This window comes from Grus americana, chromosome 11 (assembly GCF_028858705.1).
Source record: "Grus americana isolate bGruAme1 chromosome 11, bGruAme1.mat, whole genome shotgun sequence".
In the NCBI taxonomy this organism is placed as follows: domain Eukaryota; kingdom Metazoa; phylum Chordata; class Aves; order Gruiformes; family Gruidae; genus Grus; species Grus americana.
The window spans coordinates 15,557,568-15,584,152 of record NC_072862.1 but is presented as its reverse complement, the minus strand read 5'-3'; the positions used below and the strand labels follow the sequence as shown (position 1 = coordinate 15,584,152).

General features: G+C 35.7%; 1 protein-coding gene across 3 annotated transcripts in view; it reads left to right on the top strand.

Moving 5' to 3' along the window:
- CACNA2D3 (calcium voltage-gated channel auxiliary subunit alpha2delta 3) overlaps positions 1–26,585 on the top strand; it is a 460,032-nt gene that overhangs the window by 310,780 nt on the left and 122,667 nt on the right. For all 3 annotated transcript variants that reach the window (XR_008578815.1, XM_054838171.1, XM_054838172.1), the window contains 2 exons: positions 12,105–12,122; positions 25,881–25,952. Coding sequence is in view for 2 of the 3 variants with exons in the window: in XM_054838171.1 (XP_054694146.1) it covers positions 12,105–12,122; positions 25,881–25,952 (90 nt within the window). In the remaining variant the exon portion in view is untranslated. The remainder of the gene's footprint in view (positions 1–12,104; positions 12,123–25,880; positions 25,953–26,585) is intronic.

Below are 26,585 nucleotides of genomic sequence, written 5' to 3'. Positions count from 1 at the left end.
CTCTCCTTTTTGTATAATCGGGAGATTTCACATACAACGCAGTCATGCAGACAATATGATATACACATTAAAGTTAACGTTTATCACAGTCATTATGGCTAATATTTACTTTGAAGTTAGTAATTTCTGAAGAAATCATTCTACTTTATTCTACAAGGAATAATAGGAAGTTTCCTACTGATATTATTGCTGCTTGACAGCAAGGCATTCGATCTTTGTCCACACCCATTGTATTTTGTCAGATAAGATCTTTCCAAGCAAGCATTTTCCTTAATGATTAGTTGAAAGAGGATCTAACCAGTTGGTAAATGCCTGATGGTCAGTCACATCAGTATCAGCAGGAGAAAGCTTAGAAGACTTAACAAGTGTTTTTTCTGGTATTCATATTAATTTTTTGGGGGAAAATGTTATCACCCTAAATAATATTTTACATTGCCTAGTTCTAGGTAAACCATTAAACCCCCTAAGTACTGTATATGAAGGGCCGTTCCATTTTTTTTTTTTTTTTACAATAGCATTTATTTAATGGCACATAATTACTACAAGAGAATATGCATTAGAAATATACTAATACAAGGAACAATACAGCTTAGAGCTTTCTATTGTCTGTTGCAGTCAATGACCTCTGTATAATAATAAAGGCCTCAGTTTTCAATATGGTTAGGTTTGTTCCAGAAAACTGTCAAAAAAAAAAAAAAAGTAAACTACCTAAGTCAGCTAAAGTCAGCTACATGCTTGTGTTCCATATGGGTTATATTTGTTGATTATTATTCTTCTCTAATTTACTCTGCAGTAAATCAGTAGTATCTCCATTTACGTACCTGGAGCTACAGTGATGTAAATCAGAAGACCTTTGCTTTATTAAATCTCAGTTTAAGGGGCTTGGATTATGCTTCTATTGACTGATGGAATAATTCTAACGTTTTCTTTTTTGGATTAAAGCCTTAAAGCCTCAAAAAATCAGGAGTTACAGTGAACAGCAAGTTGCCTTTATAGGAAAGAAAAGTTTAATTTTACTTCCCTCCTTCACCTTGTCCTTTTTGTGTTACAATTTACTTTAAGAAAGTGGAGATACAGTGAAAGCTGATTTTGAAACAATCAGGTTTTTTTATGTTCACATAATTTTTGCTGTGTAGTGAACTAGAAGATAATGCGATTTATCACATTTTAGGTCCCAGCATGCCTAAAAATGACCTTAGTGTCTGCAAACAGTTCTAGCTCTGAAATAGCTGGAAGAATTTTGGGACCTTTTCTTGTGAGTTCTTATAGTGAAGGAGTGAAGTAGGGGTAAAATTTTCTTGACCTGCTGGGTAATGCAATAAGGGGAAAAGAGCAGCAGGTGATGAAAAAATTTGCCTCAGGCCAAAACCATTCCTTGAACTAGATTTGCCAAGCATTGTATTAAATAATGAGAAACTGCATATTTGAAATTAACTTAGATCATCTAGAAATGCTCTCAAATTTGTGATCTTCCAACAAAACAGAGTCTTTGCTATTGGCCAACAGGTTAAATTGGCTTTTAGGCAGCTTTGAACTCTCAAGTTGTGCAGAGTAACAACGGAAAGCTTCTTCCAAAATAAAAAAGCAAGAGAAATGTAGCTCTTTCTACAGAGTGAGTGAATCTTTATAGACCCTGATGAATTCAGCTTGCAGGGTGAAGAGTCCATAAAATGCTCCATGGCTTTTTCGATAAAGTGTAGCTATAAAATCTTGGTATAAAACTAGAACGGTGGCATACATTAGCTACATACTTATTAGAAGGGTATGAAGACAGAACCTCTTCCTCAAAAAAGAGCCGATGAACAAGAAGCAGCATTGAGTATGTCATTTTATCATTTATAATGGCAGTACCACAGATCTGTGGTACCAACATACCCACAAACTGATATAAAAATATTACAGAAAAGAGAAGGCATGCGTTGTTAGATTAGGAGTTAATCCAACTAACGGATTTCACAATGTTAAATGACACAGCATTTTCTAAGCTTTTTAAAAAAATTCTTTGTTTTATCATATATCTTAAAAATAATGCTTGTAACAATTAGAGACTTAAACCTACTCTCTGATCTTGTGCATCTCTGTAAGCTAATAAAATCAGTTGCTTTGCTTATGCTTGCAAACCTGAAACATGCGCTTCTAATTTGGAGACACATGATGGCCACCTTGCTACTAGAGCATAGTATTTTAGCATATTGTTAACTTATTTCCAAAATATACATTGGACATTTGATTCTCAAATATTTATACAAAGCCTGGATATAATTTTTGTGGAGATTTGTTTCCTGGGCTTAGGGAGTCTGCCTCCTTCCCTCACAAAGCAAAACAGTATATTTACACATCTATCTGAGCTCAGTTCCTGGGTTTCTGACTGTAGCCTTTATGCAGAGTTTTCACACGCAATTTGTTCCATCTTTTTCTTTATGCTTCATCTGAACTTTTGCAGATGTGCCTTAAGATGGACCCATCGGAGTTTTGCACTTTGAAAGGCAAATTGATAAGCAAGAGAAAAGGTGATTCTCTATGAAAAACTGTTTGAAGATTTTCATTTACTAGTTGTGTATAAGCTGCCTTTCCTCCTGCTTTCTAGTGCCCTTGATCTATTATCATCTCTTGGATTTCTTCTTCCCAGTGAATGAAATTGCGCTAAAACTTTTGTGCCTTCTTTCTTCCTTTAAAATGCATCCCCTATTGTTTATCAGCTCAAATAATCTTATGAGCGTATGGTACCTATCTCATTATGCCCTCCAGCATACTGCTCCATTCAGAGCAGTTCTGGGCCGTTGGTTACTGACATAACCTTCAAGGTATTTTGTGCTAGCTAAATACAAAATTTGTCCAAGAGTTTTGCTCATTCAGAAGTGATAAATGGGGGTGGGGGGTGGGGAAGAATAAAATATAATAATTATTGTGAATGTATATGTTAGGTAACTAACAAAGCAGATTGTTCCCTCTATAAAAATATTCAATATTTTAATTCTAAAAGATAATTGGTTCCAGCAGTTTGAGGCCTGTACTGGTTCCAGTCTTTGCATCAGACTTCTAGAATCAACTAGTTGATTTCAAAATATTTTTGGAAGGACTTGTTTCTAAGCAAGTAAGAAAGAGAAAGTCCTGTTAATGACAACCTCCCCTCCCCCAAACCCAGCCCATTTTTCTTTGCTCTGACATTCCTAGAATCTTTTGTATCAGATTCATGTTCTTACAAGATTAATTTAGTCCTTTAGTTATCAAAAGCAGATAGATTACTTTTATTGTGTGTAACAGTCATATTGATGAGTTTCTCGGTGCTGATTTTTTCACTATGCCTGATTGTTCTGGTCTTATCCTGGCATGCTGACCTTCAGTCATTTGAAGTCAATCCATATTTCCCCTGTTTTTCCCCTGTGTTTTCGTGTTAAGCATTCCACAGTAGTTTTACAAGTACCTTGCTTTTTCCTGGTATTAGTCAAAGCTTTCCTTTTTCAATTACAGGCTTTCTGTTTTCATCATAAAATAAAAAAATCAACAACTGCAACAAAAAAAAGCTTAAATAGAGATAATGGAAAGCAAAATCATATTGAATTAAATATTGTAAACAGTTTCTGTCAGTCCACTGATGTCAGGGCAGGTTTTATACAGAATACAAATATTTTTGTTATTAACCGTGTGTCCTTGACACAAAATGATGTATAAATCTTTTAATAGGTCAGGTTTTCCTTCATACCTGTAAATAGTGTCCCCTGCAAATAAGAAAATGTTTACTTCTATGGGAAACTGCTAGACATCAAGTAATTTACAACCTATTTCTCCATTGCATGTTTTGTGGTCACAGTCCAAGCTGTATTGATCTTGAAATGATGCTGTTTACATGTAACAGAGTAAATGTCAGCAAAAGATTCTTCTTCCTTATTAAATGCACATTCCACAAGATTGAACTGAATGCCTGGTATGAATACAAACTTTCAAAACTAGGTCCTAAAAACCTTTCATCATGGTAGATTCCTTCACTCCTGTTAGGTTGTGAATGCTAACTGCAGCAAAGGAGAGAGTATTCTCAGGTTTCTAAGTTGCAGCCCTAAAATGCATGGATTGATTGTGAGAAGAAGGGAGAGCGACAGAGGGTAAGGGAATGGAGAGTCTTCTACACCCTCTTCTTCTGGCAGAGCAGCACTCTGGACACACAGAAGAAATGGTACTCTGAAAAAAGATGGAGGAAAGAGTTGTTTGGGATAATTCAACTGTACACGTTCTTACAGCCATTGCCTTTTTAGAGCATGTTGGATGATTACAAAATAGGCTATTGAAAAACACATCTGGTTTAGTGCAATCCCATTTAATACAACCAGAGTAACATGCTAAATATCACAAACACAATTAGTAAATCTAAGTTTTGGAAGAAATTCTGGCTTGCTTTACACAGTCAGTCAAATACACTTTCATCCCTCCTCAGAAAGTGGTTATCTTTAGATGTTGGTCTTACACTGATATGTAGAGCAAGTAAGATTTAATATACAGCAAGATCAAAAACCCACTGAACTCATTGCAAGATTCTCATTGACTCTAACAGGTATTGGGTAAGGCTCTTGTTTGGTTTTGCTTTGAGGCCAGTGTGGTTTTTATCATGGGAGAAAGAGGACGCGTGTCTAGCTTCTAAGAGGATTTATGATTAAGAAATGATTTTTGATTTCTAGAAGGACTGTCAAAGAATTTCCTTTTTTTCCAAAAGTGAAAGGGCATTTACGTGAGAATAGATGAATAAATGAATGAGGATGTATATATGCACCTGTCTTCTGAGGTGGATTCTTTTTTTCCTCCCTTCTCTTCCTCCCTTCCCTCTCTCCCTCTCCTGGTTATTCAGAACAAGTCTTTACAGTACAAAGAACTTTTGTTTTTTTTTCTTGGAAATACAAGTATGATTTTTATTTTTCAGCTCTTGTTTTACTACAATGCAGTTATTTTTCTATTACTGGAACTAAAACAGTATTTTAACATGTTTCTCTTAATTTTGTTAATTTATTTTAAAGTATTTACTATACAATAGAGCAACCCAATAGAACAAATTTTAGAGAAAACTTATTTACAGTCTCACAAAACAGCGTTAAATTTCTTTACGTTGAAATGAAATGTACTATGCACATTTAGTTCTCTTGTTCATGTTGTCCACAGTTGAAGTGCAGTTGAACTAGTTGTCTCCATAACTTCAAGAAAGTCACCCTCAAAACATAAAACTTAGTAATCCAACAATCACATAGTCATAACATTTTGAAAAGACTGCTATTAATTATTCTGCTACTGGCAGCACTCTGATATCTAATACTGATGATCACATTTTCAGAAAATGTTATTTTCAGTGTTTTCTGTTTGAGATAAAAAGACTAAATAACACAGGTTTTAATGTAAATCGTGTCAGTATTACATGATGCGTATCTTACAACCACTAGTTTTATTTGGAGTTGTCTATATTTAGAAAAATATTCCAATTCCATGTATGAATGTCTGTAGAGTTTTTAACTATATAACAGATAAGAGAATAGTTATATCTATAATTTCTGTAGGGAAATCTAAATGTAGTAATGCTTATACATGATATATGTTTGCATGTATAAACTGAATTAACCATGGGCATCTATTTTATACGAACAAGTTTTTCTTTATTATTGTAATTATGAAAATAGAACTCACTCCTTTTAAACACACGTGCATGAGGCCAAAATTTTGTTTGTGATGTGTGGAATATTCATGGAGTGTCTGATTTCATGAATCAGTTCTGCTACTTTGATCTTTAGTCATGTGGCTTATTTGTAAAATTAGCATAATTCTTTAAAAATAATTAGTTACGACTAAAGTTTCTAACTAAACTTTGCATTTAAAGTAGTCAATCCGGGTAGTTTAAATACAATCTTTCCTGTAAATGTTTTGTATTCATTAAAAAGTGAGAACAGTTAGTTTATGCAATTAAAAGACTCACAGTCACAGATTCACAGAATAACTGAGTCCGGAAGGGACCTCCCCATGGTTCAGCTAGCCCAGCCCTGTGCTCCAGTGGGATTAGCTGGAGCAAGGTTGCTCAGGACTGTGTCCACTTGGGTTTTGAACATTTCCACAAGCTATCTGGGCAGTGTGCTCTAGTGTTTAATCAATCACTCTTCCAGTGAAAATGTAAGAATATTCCTATGGGATTTCTTTTCTGTTAACTTTGACACAAAGTTCAGAGAGCAGATGCAGACAGATATTACTTAATTGTTTTAAAAGTTGAGCATATTTAGATTTTTTTTTGTGTGTGATAATGATCCTCATTTTAAAAAACAGATTGCTAGACAGTGCACTAGAAACTATTCAGTCATTTACGTTAATAAACAGTTATGTATTTTAGAAAAATGTGTAAAATCTTCAAAGGATGGAGCCATTTTATTACAAAGATGTTTGGAATTTATATGTAATTTTTTAGTGTGCTCTGCTATTTCTTAATTCCAGTCTGATACCTTTGTAGCTCCTGTGTTTTCTCTTTTGCGTATTTCACAAGAGCTAACTTCTTTCCTTTCTACCATCTTGATAGAATTCTTTTCAAAGAGAGAACTAGAATGATAGTTTTCATCTATATTTTACAACGGTCTTCTCCATAGCAACATTTACATTTCCTCTGACCAGTGTACTTTGCGTGCAGTGCACAATCTCTACTAAAATGCTATAGTTACTGCAAAGTATGTGGTAGCACAGTAAAATAATTATGTGAACAAAGAAGGATTTGGTATTGAGTCCCTTGAAAAATTTTCCTTAGAGATGTTGGCCAAGTAAGCTGTTGGTTAATGTCACTCTTTTAATATTTATACTGAAATCTTAGCATCAGGAACATCCCAGTAGGAGCCTGAATTTTATTTTTTTCTCCGCGTATGCATATAATTATCTATGATGCCTCTCGTACTTACGTGGTTCTAGGAAGTGAAGAATAAGTGCATAGATTGTAAAAGAAAAGTCACCAGAACCGTAATATTTAAATGCTGTATCTTATAGCAACTGAATAAGTAGATTTTTAAAGCAGAAAATTTACATTTTCTGCTAAAAATAGAGAGTTTGAATGTTCTTTCTAGTCTTTCCCAAGTTTGTGCCATTTTTGGGAAGAGCTGTGGAAGTCTGCCTAGCATTGTGTGAAATGCCTTGCATTTCTTTATGCACGTAAATAAACCATTATCTACTTCTACATTTAATTATATTATATGATGCCATAAACAAACAACTTATAGAGTAACTGGCACACCAAGTATGCACCACGTATTCTATTCTTTTTTTGTCTCATTCTTTTCTGAGGAGCTTCACTGATATTTGTGACATCTTCCTCCTTGCTGTGGTGTTAGGTACAGGACCTGCATGCTTGCCACAATATTTCACATCTTTCCTGAAAGTGTGTTTCCAAAAAGTAAAAGTTCTCATGCGCACATTCAATGCCAAATTCAGAGTCAGTATGTGACATGTACAGGATGAGTCTGAGCATTGCAAACCACCATAAACTTAGCTATGCATAGATGTTAAATTGGGTGCAGCCCAGAAACTATTTACAGAAATGGCTCTACTATCAAAACTGTATTCATACGTGCTGATTATTTACTGGCATGTTTGTACTCAATTTCTATTGATTTGTATTATATCTGATTATGGAACAATCAAGTCAGTAGGGTTGTTACCCTTTTTCTGAGACTGGTGGCATTGAACTGCTTTGCAGGAGAATAGGACTGTGGAAATGAGGTCAGTGAATATAAAATAAGTTATTTATTTTTGAATACTTTAACATAAATGCATTGTGATAGTATTTTTTTGACAAAGATAATTTTATGCAATCATTATTAGAAAAATAGAAAATGGAAAATTAATTTCATAGTGACTTATTTTTGTTTCTCTAATAATAGAAATCATACGGTTTTGATATAACAAGAAAATGTTGTGTATAATTTAGGTTTGCAGGAGATTTTTTTTGCTATTCTTCAAACAAATGTTCTGATCCAACAGAACAATAATTTCATAATTCTAGTATGCTTTCCTTTAAGACTTCTAGACTTGGTTTCTTGGAAATCCAGAACATACAGCTACATAATGTTTTGGATAAATTGTCAAAATGGCTATAAAATATTTTAGAAGTGTATGGCCTTTTTGTTTTGGAATTATCATGAAGTCATTTACAAAATCAGTTTTTATAAACTTTTTTTGTTAAGAGTGAAAGGAGACAGGCTTTTATGAGGTCTGGCATAGAGTACTCAGCAGAACTTCTGGTACTGTAACAACTTTTGTAATTGCCTCCTGCTTCTAAAGACAGTATTTCAGATCTATCGATGGTTTAGTTTGTTTCACTTATGTTGGCCTCAGAGTTACCTGATCCAAGAAACAGTGCAGCATCCTTGATGTTGGACTCCTTTGCCTGTATTGGTTTGTTTTACCACGTTAATAGTGTCTGTAGTTTTTCTGATAATATCAAACACATTTCCACGAAGGACTCAAAACAATACTAGATTATTTGCAAATGTGGAAAGCATGACACTGTGCAATAACAGTATTGAAAAACCTCCTGCAGTTATTTATTCTGTGTTACACTGTGTGACAGGACCCCAAGTTGACCTGAATTTAGAGGTGGAATTCTCGATACGTTATGAGTTTGAAAACAAATCCCCCTTCCTTTTCTTCACTGTGTCCTTACAAGACTCTATGCTTTAATCTTGCCCTTTAATCCATACATTTTTTTTAGGTTGCAGCAAAATGTACACAGTTTCATCAAGATCCCTAAGTCCACTTTTCTACATCAGAAAATCCTCTCAAGTTTCCCCTGGTGCTTACGGGTCTGCAGGCTCCTGTCCCTGCCGTACGTGGCAGTACTGCAACAGGCTCCCCTTACTAAGCAGTTGTGAGGAGCAAGGCACGCTTCCCTTCGGAGGGCTCCTCCTAACCCCACCTGCAACACCCAGGACACAGCAAATGGCCAGACTTCCTCCCTGCACCTCTGCCACAGCCATTTTAACAAACCGTGTATTACCCAGATGGTAAACTAGGAGCAAGTAAAGCAGATATATGTCCTATCATGTATCTTCTTAAGAGACAATCACCAGAGGGAGGAAGAGACACTAATGGAAAACAAATAGGAACAGAGGTATGGTCAGAGCTGAATCAAGACACTAAAATGGCATAGTTCACCATAGGTGCCAGTAGAATAGAAAGATCTGCAGTGCTTTTTGAGGGCCAGCGAAAGATCACGTAATTTACTGCAAAACTGCCTCTTGGCAGTGTATAAAGCAAACCACAGGAATCAGAGGTACCCGCTGGGTTTTACACAGAGACAGACAGTTTTTAGACTATGCAATAAAGGGTCAGACCAGAGGACTATTACTGTTATTGTTAGGAAAATTATTTGTTTCCTATGGCCTCCCAGAAGGGGTAATGTCAGACAAACCTCCATAGTTTATTTCAAAGGAATTTGTAGCAATTATTAAACTGAATTGCTGACATATAGGATCTTGTAACAGCCAAGTTTCAAATCAACAACAGAATGAAGATGTGTCTGGCTGTAACAAAGACAGGGTTTTTTTTATTATTATTATTATTTTTTTTTTAAGGAAAAGTCTGTGAACCTGGATTTTGAAGTTTAGGTGAAAAGTGTCAAGAATGCCAGCCCAGGAAAAAGCATAATGGAATGTAAATCTCATCTGCTGACCCCATTATCCTTAATCAAGGCTTTGACTACTAATATTTCAGAGCAAGGAGATATTCTTTATTTTATAAAAGGTTATAAATGGGATTGTCAAACTGAATTCAGCAACAGATAATATGGAACTCTGCTTTGTAAACTCTGATTAATATGCTCTTGAAAATAGTCTCAGTAAAAGCAATAGGGATAGTTTCATGCACAAAAGTGTGTAGCATCTAGTTTGTGTGGTAATTATTAATCAGAAAACCTCACTTGCATTCCATCTGACTGTAATTCCCTCAAACTTGGCCAAACCATGTGAATCTGAAGGGATGTGCTTAAACAGGAGTAAACTCAAGTTCTGAAAACACATAGTAAAAATTACATCAAAGGGTACTAATATTTGTAAAAGGATTCAACTTAAAGTCCCATTAGAGGATTGTGCGTGTGCATGCTTGAACCTCTCACCACTCTGTGTGGACTATAAGCTTTCTAATTTAGTTGTAATGTTAAATGGAAGTAAGTTTTTCTGCAATTATACTTCTGTACCTAACATTGCACATGCTGCCTTGGATGCCTTGACTGTACTTGAAGTATTGTTTTGTAGAATATGGCATACAAATTAGCTCATTATGAAAACATATGAATTTGCTATGTGTAGTGGGCTCGGGAAAACTGTAGAGTTCTTTAGTGTTTATTCCAAAGGCGGAAATTTGGACATCATTCGTTACTGCACCTGTCTTTATCAGAGATACCAGTGAAAGGATGCTTGTAATTTTTACATATATTTAGCAAGAAGGTGGCACTAAAAAAACCCCAAAACCACAAAAACCCCAACAACAACCCCCATAAAAAAGAGTTTCAATGCTACAATAGGAAATTAAAAAATTCATATTGCAACTTTCTCTTTTTGTTTGAATGAAAAAAGTATCCATCTATCAGAGTGTAGTTAACCAAGTTATCTACTAATAAGTAGATAAACATTCAGAAAAGCTTTAAACTGCTCTAAATAATGCTGTAACCTGTTATACAGGATTTGGCACATGTATTTACAGTTCACCAGGTATCTGCAATTTCTGCAGCAATCCTTGTATATCGTTCTATATAATCAATTATTTAAACAAGAGGCTTTTAAAGAAACACATATAGGTCATACTGTGTAATGTGATCGTGGCTCGTATTTTGCTGTTGGATCATTGAAGTTTTAGGATGAAAGAATGTTCCTTGCAGCAATTCTTCCTGCCATTAATTTTGTTACATTTCTTATTGTGAGAGAAATTGTGGCTAGTTGCTTTCAGTATTCGTGAATTAGAGATCGTGTGACAATTCTCTTTCATGACATATACTAATGTGGACATTAGCTTTTAGCAGAGTACTATATGGAAGTTGTTTTTTCTATCTGCTTTAATTCAGAGCAAGGACAAAAGGTCAGTCAGAATCTCACTGGAAATCTTGAAGGTCTTTTTGCATTTGGTATTGATTCACCTGCTTGTTTCTGTGTTCAGCTGATGCCTGTAAAGAGACAATTTGTTTTTGAAAAAGAAATTTTCTGAGAAGGTGGATTTAGCACAAGGCTAAATTGCTGTGTATGGAGAATTTCTCTACGAGTATGAAAGTAAGAGAAGAATTCAGAAAAAGGGAAAACTGTATTGTGCCTACATTTTTTTTTTCTGAGTTCCTCTCTGTTACCTGCAATGGGTTTTCTTTTTCCTAAATTGAAAAAGAACCCATTTTTCAACTCTTGATAAATAAGGTATTTTATATGTAGTGGAGTCTACTGTCTGCTCTCCATGCCTTTTTACATGAGTTGTTGCTTACAGTGAATACTGTGCATACAACCAGGTATGGCTAATCTTGTCTAAGAACATCTGTGTGATATAAATATGCATATATGCATTAACAGTTATCTTTTATTTGCATATATGTACATATAATCGTACTTGTGTTTACAGTACAGAAATGTATTGTTCTATGCATACGTAATTGTATAGTATGCATATATGATAATATGTTTGCATAAGCAGTTGGTAACTTCTAGTAGCATTTTGGTTTTCTTTCCTCTGTCATAGAGAATACAACCTTCTACTTCAATATGGTAAACCACTCTTAATGCCAATTTCATTCATAATAAGTGTAAGTTTAGATGTTTACAAACCAAGAATGGCTGGTTTTATAAACTAAAACTGTCTTTATGTTGAATTATATTTGTGTACAGGAAGATGGAAGTACTTCACAAATTGCATGGTGCTTTTGTGATACCTAGTAGAGAAGCTGTCAAATAATAAACTAAGTTAATAAGCCCACAATGAGTTGAATCAATTGGCAATGTAAACCTAGTTTCTTTAGTTTCTTTCCTTTATACTTTGTTTTATGTTTGTGATTTTATGAATACAACAGCTAAAGTAGCTGTTGAATTAATTTAATGTATAATGATTGCTTGTTCTGTTTTGTTGTTTTCCAGCTCCCTCAGGCTCAAAAGGTAAAATATTTTAATCAAATTCTAGTCATTCAAAGTACTCACCAGTCCTTCATGTTTCCATGCTGTTGTGAGTATGGTACAGTAGTGATCAGTGAAACTGTTCACTGTAATGGGGGCTCTGGACTTGAGCAGCAAGAAGGGTAGCTGACATCAAGGCCAGCTAAGGGACTTGCTGAGAGCAGCTCTTCAAACATGTGAGCTGTCTTAACATGATAGGCATATAGTAGCCTACAACTTTTAAACAACAAGGAGGCTATTTTATCAACAATTTGAAATAATAGTAAGGATAAAAAAAAAATCACCCCATTACTCCATGGATCATTTTGTCTCTATTGCAGAGACTGCAGAACCCATGGTATAGCTGGTACCCTTTCACTGCTCCCCACTGTATCTATCAACACACTTGAATACATCCAACATTTGACTTCTCTAACAGGTTGCATACAGTTTTCATATAATATGCTCTTGCCTTTAAACAACTTCTGCATCAATATGGTATGTTACCAGACTCACCACTGCATATCACGATAGCACAATGATTGTGGCAAACTTGAAGAATTGCTTGATGCCTGTTGCATCATCCTTGTCTATTTCACAAATATAATTAAAGCTTCCAGAAAATAGAAAATCTAGATGCTGTTTTGTGGTTTGTGGTGAAAAATACTACAACGAAGAAATGAATGGACTATATTGGGAAGTTACATTACTCACTCGTCCAAGTCATTCTTATTGTGCTAGGTAAAGCACCTTTAATAAGAAATGTCATAGCAATTAATCAGTTAAACATCACTGTTATTAACTGTCTTGGGTGATGATCAAAATTCAGTTTTTAATGAAAGCTGTAAGTTTAATGATCTTTAATGAATAGCTTTTGCAGAATGGTGAGGGCATCCACAGAACTCAAAACTTGAAAATGGTTAATTAATTTCTCATCCACTTTTTAGTTTAAAAAGTAAGAAATATGAGCATGGGAGCTTTTATTTTTATGATGCTACTATGTATATTTGAAATTTCCTTGCTTGTGGAGCTTAGAAAATTCTATTTCAAATCTGCAGGTAATATGCTATTTTGTGACACTGGACTATGTCCATGATTTGTTCTTGTGTTCTGATAGTTGCAGAGCCTACCAAATGTGACATGGTAACAAAAATTCTTGGTGTTTTTTTTCTTTTCTTTTTGAAATAGATGGTTTAAAAAGCTCTTTTGTTTACAGTTTCCTGGAAAAGTAGAAGGACTACAAGACTGGCTAACTTTGGCTTTTTCATGTTCACCTGCTTATCTAAAAGTTTATGCCAAATGCTTCTCTTAAGTTTGCAGAAAGAAGAGACAGAGTGAGGTTATAATATGCTGGTGCAGAAAGATATAACCAGTCAGGCTGTTTACCACATTGTGTTATGTGGTGTTGTATTATACATTCTGATATTCACAGTTCTGAGCTATTAAATAATGCTCTGGTACAAATTACTCAAGTTTGAGTTTAGCGAAAAAGCACACAGTTTTCATGGGAGGTCAAAAATGCCAATTTTCAGCGTGTTTACCCCTTCAGCAAATTAACGCAGAACTACAGCCACGTATTTTGTATATGTATGCATAATGTCTAGTTGAGTGTATACTACTTTCATGCAGAGAAAGAGAAGAAGGGTGGGAAGGAAGGAATGGGATGGGGAGTAAGTATTTGTACAGATACAAGTAATCCACAAGGGCTTTTGATAACTTCAGGTAAGAAATAAGCCTCTTCATAAACATGGCCTGATAGCTTATGAACAAACCAAGAGAATCTCTTGCTATCTGCAAGGTGAAGGGAAGCAGCACAAGGCTGATGCATGCCTTTATGAATGACTTAATCACTAGTCTACGTGTTTTGCCATATGGTGTCTGAACTTGTTCTGTATTTTTGTTGGAATCTATGTATCATCTTGCAAATGTTTTCTCTATAAACATTTCACACAGTCATGTCTCTCTAAACATGTTCACTTTAATCTTTGAGTGATCTGAGAGAAAAATGTGACATTCCACGTTTACCTTTACTATTTTATATCCATTATAAATACTTGGTCATCTTGATGAAATGTGTTATGTCTTTTATGTGAAACGCTTTAGCTCAGTCTTCTCAGTGTTTAGTCAATGTTCTGTGGTGATTACCTATTGATTTTGAAGACCTGTAGGTACTCAACTCTATATGGCAGTTAAATAGCAATTAAAACCTGTCACTGCTATGCTATCTGCTCTAAATCAAATTGTTGCAAATTCAGAAGTGGAGTGCAGGTGAAATGAAGTATGAGGAGTCTAAGGTGGATGTCTGTTGCACCATAATATTTGTCTTGAAAAGATCTTTGTGATATACCCTATACTTAAAATAGAAAATACCACAAAACCAAAAAAAAACCCAAAACCCAACCCCATCATAATTTCAGGTGATAGAGATGCTGATTTAATATGGTTATATAGCTTTTCAGAAGAAAATATGTCTAGGAAGAGCTAATGTATCTAAAAGAAAGAGCCACTATCCAGACAAATGGAACAAATGAATTTTATATGTCCTCTATGTTGCTTTTGTGTGTGTTTTTAGGTAACCATCCCACAGGGCTGTGAAAATAGTAATAAAACAAATAACTCAAATTAATCAATTTTCAGACTTTTTCAGTTTGGCTTCCAAAACGACCTTTATCTTTGAAACACTTTTGAAAAGCAGCTTTTGTATTCATCATGAGCAAAAGCTATTCTTCCTTAATAGCTCAAAAAGGTGTTTTGTTTCCTAGTGGGAAAGCTTTACTTGTTTTCTTGAGCAAACACAGCAGGATTCAAAATCTATTGTCCTACTCCTGCTGTGATGTTTTGTTCTACTTAGCTTGTGTGAAGAGGTAGAAGTGAATAAATTAGGCACACAAATCAGAAGCAGATAGATGTGTTTAGGAACATTTAGGAAAGTTTTTTTAATGATTCTTTCATGAATGGAATCATATTTCCTCTATATAGAAATGTTTTCATGATATTTGTTGCCCAAAAGTTCCTGACAGCTTTCTTCTCTCTTTCTGTGTTATCCCTTAACTTCTGTAAGTAGTGCTTTGCCCTCCTTTTATCTTGATGCTATCATCTTTCAGCCATTTGGGAGCATCATTTATCATTCCCTGCATCATTTACCTTCTTATACTTTGAAGTGTTGAATTAACTGTCACTGGGAATAGAAAATAGAAAATTTGCAAAGCTGCTATTTCACTGAAGTGCATGACTAGTGATTTTAGCATTTTTATAAAATTACCGGAGTTAAATTGAATGTAATGAAGTACAAAATAATCATGAAGTAAACATTTTGACCCTGATTTAGCATTCCTTTGGATCTGTTTCCTGCTGACAAAAGCTATTGTCTTTCAGTTTCATAATGTGTATCAAGTTGAGTGATCCATTCAGAAAACTGCATTAAAATTTTTACTTACATGTTAATCACCATCTTAAATTTAGTTTCTGAATTTCTCTCACATTCTCAACAAACAGTCTGACTTTTGATAACATTTTTGAGTCAGCAATTTGCAAACTCCAGCCAAGTAACTATTTTACAATACGAGGGGGTTTTGGTGTTTCGTTTCTGTGTGCTAAACACAGAAATGTCTCTGTAATTTAATACACTCACACAGGTTCCTATATTGTCCTAGGCCATAATTTGAATCTAAGCCAAAATAATAGCTATTCCTTATTCTTGTAGCCTACATAAAACACAAATAAATGGTCAAGTTCCAATTCTCTCATGCTTCCAGCCTGCCTCGTGACTCTACTTGGCACATAAAAGCACAGTAGTCACAGGAGAAGACAACACCTCGTGAAGCAAGCCTATGTGGAGTAGGGAAAGGAAGAAGGGGGGTGGGTTGGGAAGGTGGCAAAGTTATGCCCAAGGCAGTATTAAAAAAAAAAAGGGACACACACACAAAAAAAAAAAAGCTTCAGCATGAACCTCATACTTCAAATACATCCCGACAGAACTGCTGCCTGTGGTTAAAGTTTCAACAGCAGCCTTGTGGCAACCACTTTCAACACTGGTGCCTTGTCAGGGGGCTTGCAGTGCTCCCATGCCCCACAGCTTCACCCCGCCTTCAGTTCCTCAGAATATAGCAATGTTTTTCCCCTGCTTTTCAATTGTTTTTTCACAAGGCTGTATAGACTATGCCAACAGACCTTCGCTTTGACCTATTTCCTCACTCAAGTCCCTTAAGTCCTATTTCCTTCCAGGTCTACAGACCAAAGATTCCTACGTCAGCATAGCTGCGCAGCTCTCCCCAAATGGTTGCTCAAGTGCCTCTGTTTAGCCCCGTCATATCTCCTAACCTTGCTTTATTTTTTGATTCAGAATGTTAGCTCCAATTTTAAGCTCTGTCCTCTAGATATAACGGCCTATGGACCTTTTCTGCACTTCAACTTGTTGGTAATTTAATTAAATATTGTGAAAATCAAAACTCCTCTTGTGGGATGGTAGAAAACTGTAGATCCAGAGAGATTAGAATTCAAAGGAATATAATTGGGCTAGAGATTAGTCTATGAGTAAATTTGGGCATTGTTGTGCTTATTTGATAGTTTCCATGAATTAGAATTGGTGGGAGATGAGTCTGACTTTACTTGACACTGTTTGCTGCCACAGATATCCTGTTCTGTGGAATTGCACTACAGTTATTACAGTCCAATGTAAGTGCAAAAATAAAGAATATGTGAAGCAATAAAAAAGTTATTGTAAAAAAACCACTTGTTTTGCCAGGCATTGCTTAAATTGGGAAGCGAAGACTGGGTAGAATTAGTACTATGGAAGTTAACTTCTGAGCTGAACAGTCCTGCTAGGATTTCCTGTTATATATCATAGACATAATAAATCTGTATTAAGAAAAAAAAAAAAAAAGAAAAAAAAAGAAAATATTTTCTTGGATTAATATCTTTTTAATGTGGTGAAAATTGGTGAAAAATTCTAGAAACCCTGACACAAGTTGTGGTTGTCTAAAACACAAAGTCTAAGCTCTGAAAGATACTGGAAAAAAATATGAGGTTTAGGTCTCAAAAATTGTTTCCTTTCTGTGACTAATTATAGTTCAAAAATTAGCAACAAAAAGTAGAATTGCCCCATCAAATTTGCCTTTTATTTAAATGAATTTATATATTGTTTATATTGCTTTTTTTATTCATCAGTAACAATTAGGGAATGTGTATATTTAACAAAATATAAAAATACGACTTGATAGCCAGCTAAAGTGAAACACTATTGCATATTGTCTTTGAAAAAACCCCAGGAATAGAATATCATCTAAAAAAGGATATGGGCTTTGTTACTGTCCTTACTTGTTCCATCTCAGGAGACATCCACTGGTCCGTAGCTGGCAGAGCCCAGCTTCATTGTAATCATTTCACAATATTTGTAGGCGAGAATAACATTGTCTTAACAGTAATAGATATGGACAATACTAACTCTGTGAAATTCTGGACAATCTACTGCAACTCTTCTTGACTGTACACTCCTAAGGAAAATGTTTCAGGGATCCTTCTCAAATTCCTATTGCCGTAATGGAAAACTCTAAGGAAATGGATATTTTTTCCTGTATATGTGTTCCTGGAGTAATTCTGGAGCCTGCCTTAATCTTTGTCCTGGGAGATGGATGTTAGTGCTAGATGTGAAGCTAAATTCTCTTTGGTTTAAATGTTTCATGTGAGGAGTAAGCGGATACTTGTCCTGTTTGTTGTTTCTGGAGATTTATTTGGAGTTGTTCTGAGGGAGGTAACCCTGGACAGCAAAGAGTTAAAGGGAAAACTGCAGCAGTTAAATCTATTTCTAAAAGGAGTTTTTCTCCATTTATACTAGGCATTACAGATCTGTGGCTTTCTCAGAGAGTAAGTTCTGTTTCTTTATTCTAAACAGCTAAGAGTCATTTAGCTTGGGAATGCATTTTTCCTCATTCTTCAGATGATTTTTAAAGGTTTATTATTGTTTGCTAAGCATTTTATCAAACTGAGTGTCCATGGCCCTTGTATGGATTCCTGCCTAAAACTGTTACCACTAGGTCTTTTCAATAGAACAAATTTTGGGCAAACCACTAATGCTGTCTCTTTCATTCATCATTTTAGACTGTAGATGATAACTTACAAAATCCTGGGATCTAGTTGAAAACTCTATGTTTTTCTTTGGGGGTCTAGTTTTAGTTTTTCTTGCCAATGTCATCCAAAGTAGCCTAGAAATTCTGAGACAAAACATACTGGTGCAAGTTGGAGAAACTACAAGAACTTACTTTTTTGCCACACTATTAGATGAACATGTTGAAAAACAAATATTCCATAGCATAATTCATCCAAACTTCAAATGAACTGAACTCAAGCATTGAACTACATGTATTTTTACTGTACCATTGTAATCACATATTTTAGAGAGCCATAGGAATAATAACAGTTAAACTACTTATGTTTATGTGAAGATATCTTTCCAGATTTGAAGGAATAAGAAACATCTGAGAGGCTGTACAGTTCAGTAGTCTCCCATAAGCATATATACCCGTATGCCTGAATCCACATACATTTAATATTTCACCGAACTGATTTACCATGAATTCTTATTGCACCAATCTGACATTTTTGTAAGTTCATTATCCAGTCAAGCACTGTCAAATCACTGGCATTTCATAGCTCTCTCAGGCTAAACTTGTCTTGTATTTTTCTTGTAATGGTGGTTCTGCTTAAATGGTGGCAGAGTTCTGCTTAAATATTCCCAGAATCACCTGACAGAAGAGGTCTACTAGTTTCACTCATGACGTAAAAGAGATGGGAGCACCTTCTGCTAAGGGCAAGAAGGAAAGAAAATTAATTAATGAAGGTTGTGAGTGGAAGCTAAGCTCAGAAGGAGATTAAATTGAGGTTTGTTTTGTTCCTTTTGGTTCATTAATAAACCCTATAAAGAATTACATTATTGTGAGTTGGTATTCTTAGCAGAAGATGAAATTCAAATGTAGAACTAAATCAGAAATCAACAGCTCAGCAGAAAAGTAGAAAATGGGAGAATTTTTGAAATGGTTGGTGGAACAACAGCTGCTGCCATATGAAAACTTAATTGTACCCTGGCAGTACTGGAAAAAGAGATGCTCATTCAGCACAGGGAGGAGTTCTTTCTTCTGATTTTCAGAGGAGAAACTTTAATATGAAAAAATACCTTGCTGCTAAGGAACTCTGCCTGCGTATACATGATTTGCCTGGGTTTAGGGGTTCCAGTATGTAGTGTGCCTTTGCCACAAGAAGGACTGTAATGAGCATTCATGTTGCTTTCACGTTATTGTGGAGAATTTATTCAGGATCAAAACACTGGTGTAGATGGCAGAAGCCACTCAAGTGTCATACATTGTTGGGGACTCCCAGACGCATCCACTGGTCCTATTCCGTCTGAGGAAATAGGCAGACCAATACTGGGCGATAGATTCATCTGGCTAGTAGACTAGTGAAGACTACTGAGGTTTGAGGGAACTGAATTTAGAGAGGAGGCGCAGACTGACCGTGTTTATGAAGGAAGATGCCTTCGTATGTGAACTGGCATAGGCAATCTGTTTCCTGTCATGAAGGTATCTTCCTGATTTGTTAAGGGAGATGCTGATTACAGCACTCATCAACTGCAGTCCTTAATCAAAATGAATCAGTCAGAGAACTATTTAATTGCATTGGAGTAGAAGAAACTGAACTAAACTTTAGGTCATTTCTTTTTTTCTTTTCTTTTCTTTTTTTTTTGTTTTTCCTTTTTTCCCCCTAAACAATGACACTTCCCCATATTACATTCCATGCTTGCAAAATAAAGCATTCCAATATTAAGATGGATAAACAGTTTCTTGACTAAAATGTCTTTGTAGAATTTCTGTGATAAGGTAAACTCAGGGCTTTGTTTTGAAATGCAAAAGGTTCATGTAAACTAATTTGGCTTTTGGAAAAAGCAGGAACTTCTTGGTATTCTATGGGGAATAAATATCTAACAGAGTAAGGAAAATCTCAAAAGACAGGTACTTAGTGCCATACTGCATATAATCAGAGTTCTGTGGTGGTTAGCACGAAGATGACTTACTCTGCAAGAGTGGAAGCTTGCTGATTTCAGACATTTACGATGGTTAGTGCTTATATAAATACAGATGTAAATGAATATAGAAAAGTATATGTAAATAGAAATAAATATTTATTATATAAATAAATAATACAGGCCTGGCCCCATTTTCCTTTTTTAAGAAATTACTCTCTAAGAAAGTGACTTTAATAGCTATAATACCTTCTTAAAAAGCCATGAGTAATTTATGTTTTTCCAGTTTTATTTTTCTATCCAAAATTTTTTGGTCCTTATATTTATTTTCTCATTTTATTTTCATTTGACTGATTTTAATTTACTAACTGAAGCATCTGACAATGCCTTAAGCATTGCTCTTGAATTCTTATCTTTTATTTGTGTTAATTTCCTTCTGTTTCCAGTAATCCAAAACCAAGAATTTGAAGAAGCTGGAATTCACATCCACTTCTGCAACCAGGAAGTACTTTCTTCTGAAATTGCAAGGCACCTTAACAAGCTTGGCTATGCGGATACGTTTAAGCAAAACAAAATTCTAAGTTAGTGTGCAGATACCATCACTGACCTAAAACTGTTAAGCAGTTTTTCAGTGATTACTTTATGGTTATATTTGTCAATATTCCTAAAAAGGCAAGAACAATTAATAGCTGTCTAGAATTTTCAGAGGCCTAATGAAATTAGATGCCCAAGTCCTGGCAGAGGTCAGTGGTATTTGGAAACGAAACTTCCTGAAGCATCTTTGAAAATTTCATCCCTAGGAAATGGCAGCAATATCCAACAAAACCATTATGTGAGACAATTTTATACTATTCCACCAATTTTGATTTGGTTCCATCTTATACCCTGCAGGATGTTGTACCGACTCTGGGAAGTGTTTTGATGCATTTGAATGCTGCTTCTTATATTGTTTAATTTTATAGCAAAAAATACTGAGCAATAACATATTTTGAAAGGCACTTCAAAGCACATACCTTTTCCTTAGTTCTCATCTGTTGGTAGCCTCAAGTGTTGGAGCTTGCCAGTGGAATTTTTATTTTCCTGAAGGGCTGGGGATGAAGCAGCTTTTGTTTCCTTGCCTTTTTCTTGATATTATGTAACTCCTGAAGGAAATAAAAACGCAGTAATTGATATGTGACTAAATAGGTACAAGACAGGACTTTAATGTTAGTCAGAGCCCATGTGTGTTAACTAATATGGTGCCCCAGAATAAAGATTAAGAAGAATAAAGAATAAGGTTAGATGCTTATCAGGGATATAAAGATTGAAGAAATAGAAAGACGCTTGATTTGTTTATACTTAGAATGATGGGTAGAGAGACATTATTAAGCATTGGGGAAAAAAACCAGAGTATAGTGGTAGAGGGGAAGAAAAGAAACAGAGGGTTTTCTTTGAGAACAGAACAAGAATTCAAAACAGAGTGTTGGAAGATTGAAAGTTATTAGTAGTTCTGCATATATGTTTAGATGAGGTTCTAACATTGGGTGAACTTTTGTCCAAATTAATCCTTATTTGTGAACGCAATTGGTCTGCCAGCAACATTTTGTTTCAGCAGAAACTATATACGTAACAGACATAATATTGTGTGAATATTTTTGTCAAACCTTACTCTTTGTGTCCCATGAACCCTGCCAAGCCCCAGAACATGTGAGGGTTAGTAAGTATGAACCCAATAAGTTTAGCATGTAGCTTTAAACTATTTTGAATCATCAGACTGTGGGGAATTATTATGCCACATAAAGCATACCTTTGTAAAAATTAGTTACTCCTAGGAGACTGGAAGATCAAAATTTGTATAAGGTACAGCCTATTTGAAGATTGAGATTAAATTCAGGGTGCCTCACATTTCAATCATTCCTGAGGACCCTTCGCTGTATGTAACTAGTGACCGTCCATCTGGTGACGTTATTGCATTATAGTAGGATAAGTATCATTCTCTGTATTTGCCAATAACACTAAAAAGACCCTGATTCTACGTGTAACCAAGTTACTTGTTGCCTGCTTAGAAACATGCATTTTGTGCTTATTGGGGGGAAAAAACCACCAAACAAAAACATTCTTGAAGATGTTTTCTGTAGGAAATGTTTGACTACAGTGTTTTCTTTTTTACATGCCTACCTAATTCTTCTCTGAGCCTATGATTTTGTGATGTCCAGTTGATGAGTTCAGGAATCATTAAGGATTGTCTACATTTTCTTTTGGGAAAAATGAATAATAGTTTAGTAACCAAAGAGTTTATTACTAATTACAGAATAACCTGAACTGTTAAATTTAGTACAGTCATTCAGAGACTTTATCATTACATATTGATTTTTTTATTCTGAGTGTGTGATATTTAACATTTTTCATTAGGCGTTAATTTCTAATTAGAAGTATTTGATGATTAAAAAAAAAAAATCCTAGCCACTGCTGAGGATATCAGTGTTACATGTTTGTTCTGAATGCAACTAATATAAGCTGAAGTTTTATCAGTGATTAGACAGTATATTACTGTGTATTCTTCCTCGGAATCACTAAATTTTTCAAACACTTGCATGAGCTGTGACAGAGTTCTGCTATATGTAAGAAATTGTCAGACTTGCAAAGCAACAATGCAAAATACCTAGATCATGTCTTCCTTTGTAATTTATTAATGGACTCTAGCATTAATTGTCTTAGCAGAAATGCCCAGTGGCTAACATTCTACTATTTCAAAGTATTTCTGCCAAAATGTCATTGCCCAGGGAATAAAGCTGTGCTCCTCCCCAGCAGATAATTCCTCACAATCTAACAATTTTTGTGAAGTAAATACTGGAGCTTGAGTTGGTGACTCAGTGAAACGTTGCAAATATGAGTCATCTATCATCCAGTTATTTGCTGACTCCCCTTATGGAAGTGGCCAACAACCTGTTCATCTGCCAAACAAACAAAAAAACCCCAAACAGGCTGGACTATAAGATTGCACTTGTATAGAACTGATTGCAGCAGCCAACCCTTGCTGGTACTTGAAGATATCATAATTAAAGGGCAATCATTATCTGCATGCTTCCATAGTTAGTTTTGAGAGTTAATGACCTATTCTCTCAGAATTTCCCAGGAATTCCAGACTGCTTTATTTCTCCATTTAAAGAATTTCTAACACTCTAAAACTTTACTGACAGTCCCTTGGCTGGCATCCTATTCAATAAATTGTTTCTAGTAATCTCTTGAGAGTGAATGGACTTGTAAACTAATACTGTACTGATACTTGACAAATACATAATGTCAGAGAACAACAACCCTGGGCAATCATATAAAATCTTTAAATGCTCCAAGATGTCACCCCATAATCGGCAGAATGCTTTTTCACTTCCTGGTGTACATGTGTTTGGGACTGTTGACTGTCATACTGCAGAAGGCTCCTCTCCATACAAATCATGTCAGCATGCTTGACTCTACTATTCTGGCCAAGGAGAGTAAATTCTTATGCTAGTTCAGCTGCATTTGACTTTCAAGTGCAACCTCAGGACTCCCAGTGTTTTGCTGAGTTGTTGGTTTTGGGGTTTTTGTTGGACATTTTGGATGTTTTGTTTAGTAACTTACTATTGCTTAATAGATCAAGGATTATATCTGGGCTGGAAATCTCTCTCCTTATTAAAAAAGTGTTGTGGTTTAACCTGGTAGGCAGCTAAAACAACCACATAGCCATTTGCTCACTCTGCCCATCTCCAAGGGGCATGGGGGAGAGAATCAGAAAAAAAAAAAAAAGGTAAAACTCATGGGTTGAGATAAAGACAGTTTAATATGACAGAAAAGGAAAAGAACAATAGCAATAATGGTGATGATGATAACAGAATATACAAAACAAGTGATGCACAGCACAATCGCTCACCACCTGCAGATCACTGATGCCCAGCTAGTTCCTGAGCTGCAGTCCCAGCACCTGGGCAGCTTCCCCCAAGTTATGTAGTAAGCATGACATCATATGGTATGGAATATCCCTTTGGTCAGTTTGGGTCAGCTGTCGTGGCCGTGTCCCCTCCCAGCTTCATTTGCACCTGCAGCCTCCTCGCTGGCAGAGCAGTGTGAGAAGCTGAAAAATTCTTTGACTTGGTGTAAACACTGCGAGCAACAACCAAAACATCAGTGTGTTATCAACATTATTCTCATCCTAAATCCAAAACACAGCACTATACCCACTACTAGGAAAAAAATTACCTCTATCCCAGGTGAAACCAGGACAAAAGGAAAACAAACAAACAAAAGGCAGACATGATCATAAGTTGGTTTCACCTCATGTCCCTATAGATACCTTATCAGATATAAAGCTTGATCCTAAAGCCCCTTTGTGTTCCTGTCTTATGTCTACAAACATTCTTCCTCACCATGAGATAGTGCCATGTGTCAGGAAATATACTTGACTGGGAAACCTGAAACCCTCCTGAAGCAGACTGGGAGCTGCAAAACATGTAATGTTCTAGAGTTTATTTATCTGATATGTTAATATGAAACATGCTTCATAAAATACCCTGGTCATAATATATGACTTGTGTTCTGAGTATCTGGGGAGTTGATAGCTGTTGTTTCATTAATAACAAAAGCTTTGTTAACAAAAAATAAAAATCGCAGCGATTCTCAAAGAAATGTATTAGAAATACTGCCTGAGTACAGAAAATGTGATACTGATGTCGGGGTAGTAGGAGAATATCATAGTTGCAATTGGGCATGACTGTCACCTACAGTCTGTCTTAGGAAGATCATCTTTATTGCCTTGTCCATTTGGCTAAACACAGATGCAACAAACTAAACTTTAATTGTGTTCTACAAAATCTCCAGTTGTGGTTGTAACTGGATATGTCATGCTTTAAAATGTTGAATAAGCCTCTTCAACTTTAAACATCTTCCCAAATTATAGGGGCAGAAAGAGTTTAACAGTAACTCTCAACTTCCAGCTTGAGTTATCTTTCATATGTAGATGGTGAAGATCTACAGGCACCCAGAGCAGTGCTTGTCTTGAGCATCACAGTTTGCCTCATGGCAAAGATGTTGTCTGGCCAGAGGGCGTGAAGAGACAACAGTCTGAGCAATGTCACTCTCCTGTGGCCAAAAATAAGCATTCTACATGTTTCTCTTGAATGGAACCAAGGTCAGGAGATCTGTTTTCTCCCTAAATTGAAGAAATATGTTGAAACCTGACGTGCAGAATCAGCTAACACTTCATGCCACCTCTTTGTCCAGCAAACTGAAACCGGATGGAGCAAAGATGCTCCTGGGATCCTAACTGGCCGTCATCCTTTCTGCCGCTGTGTTAGCTGATGAGATCTCAGTCTGGACCAGAACAAAGTGCATGCAACTCATGACCTCTTGTTCCTTGCTGGGAGAGAACAGCCTGAGGCAATGTTGGCAGAGATGACGCTGGGAAAGATGTAGAACAGAGCTCCAGCTGCTTTGCTACTGCACATGCTGCTTCCACAATCCACATTTCAGCCCCTTCGTATCTCTCGTGGGAGACTGCAATAGGAAAGAAGATGAGGCATCTTTCCTGCCAATGCAGATGGTGGGGTAGGCAGAGCTGGTAGAGTTGAGATGGGGCTGGGGCTGGTCTACACTGACTGCAAGTCCAACTACATAAATGTAATTTATCTAAATTGCCTTATCTCATTTAAAAAGAAGAGAATGTAATTGAAAAATGCAGTCACATGTCTGTAATTGTTCCTTAGTTCTTAGAGATAATATTTCTTTTTCAAATATAGCTTGCTGATGATCAGGGATTGGTGTTGATGACAACTGTTGCCATGCCAGTATTTAGTAAGCAAAATGAGACTGTGAGTACTCAGACTATTTCTGTTATGTGATAATGGGGTCACTGCAGTGAAGTTGCTTTCATGGACCTAATAAGATTTTAGCCTACTCTAAAAATTTTCTTATTATTATTTTGTCTGCACTTACTGTCCCTTTTTTAGCATGAAAATGCGGACAAATAATCCCAAATAACTATACTCTAGAAACCATAGTAAAATAACGAAACCCTGTGTCTAAGAAAACATTTCAGATGACGCTAAGCTTTAGGGTTTTCTTACTTCTATATTACCTTTTTACAGCATATAATCTATATCCTTTTCTTCTTTGCACTGATATGCTTTTATTTCATAGACTCAGAATTTAGTCATATGTATATATCTGTTTATCTTTACTAATTTAACAGGTTATTAAAGAAAATTACATATGCTTTCCCCTTAATGCTTAATCTTTCTCTTTTGTTTATCAAATGAAATTGGGAAAGAAGGGAGTAACATATTTTTAACAGTAGTTTTTAGCTTAAAAGCTATTTTGCATGAGGAAGTTTTCTGTTGAGGGACTCAAGAGCTATCAAAAGTTTGCATGCCTTTTCTATGTTAATTGCAGATAAAGTAGAAAGCAGCAATATTATTGATTAAATGATGAGTTGTACCAGTGTC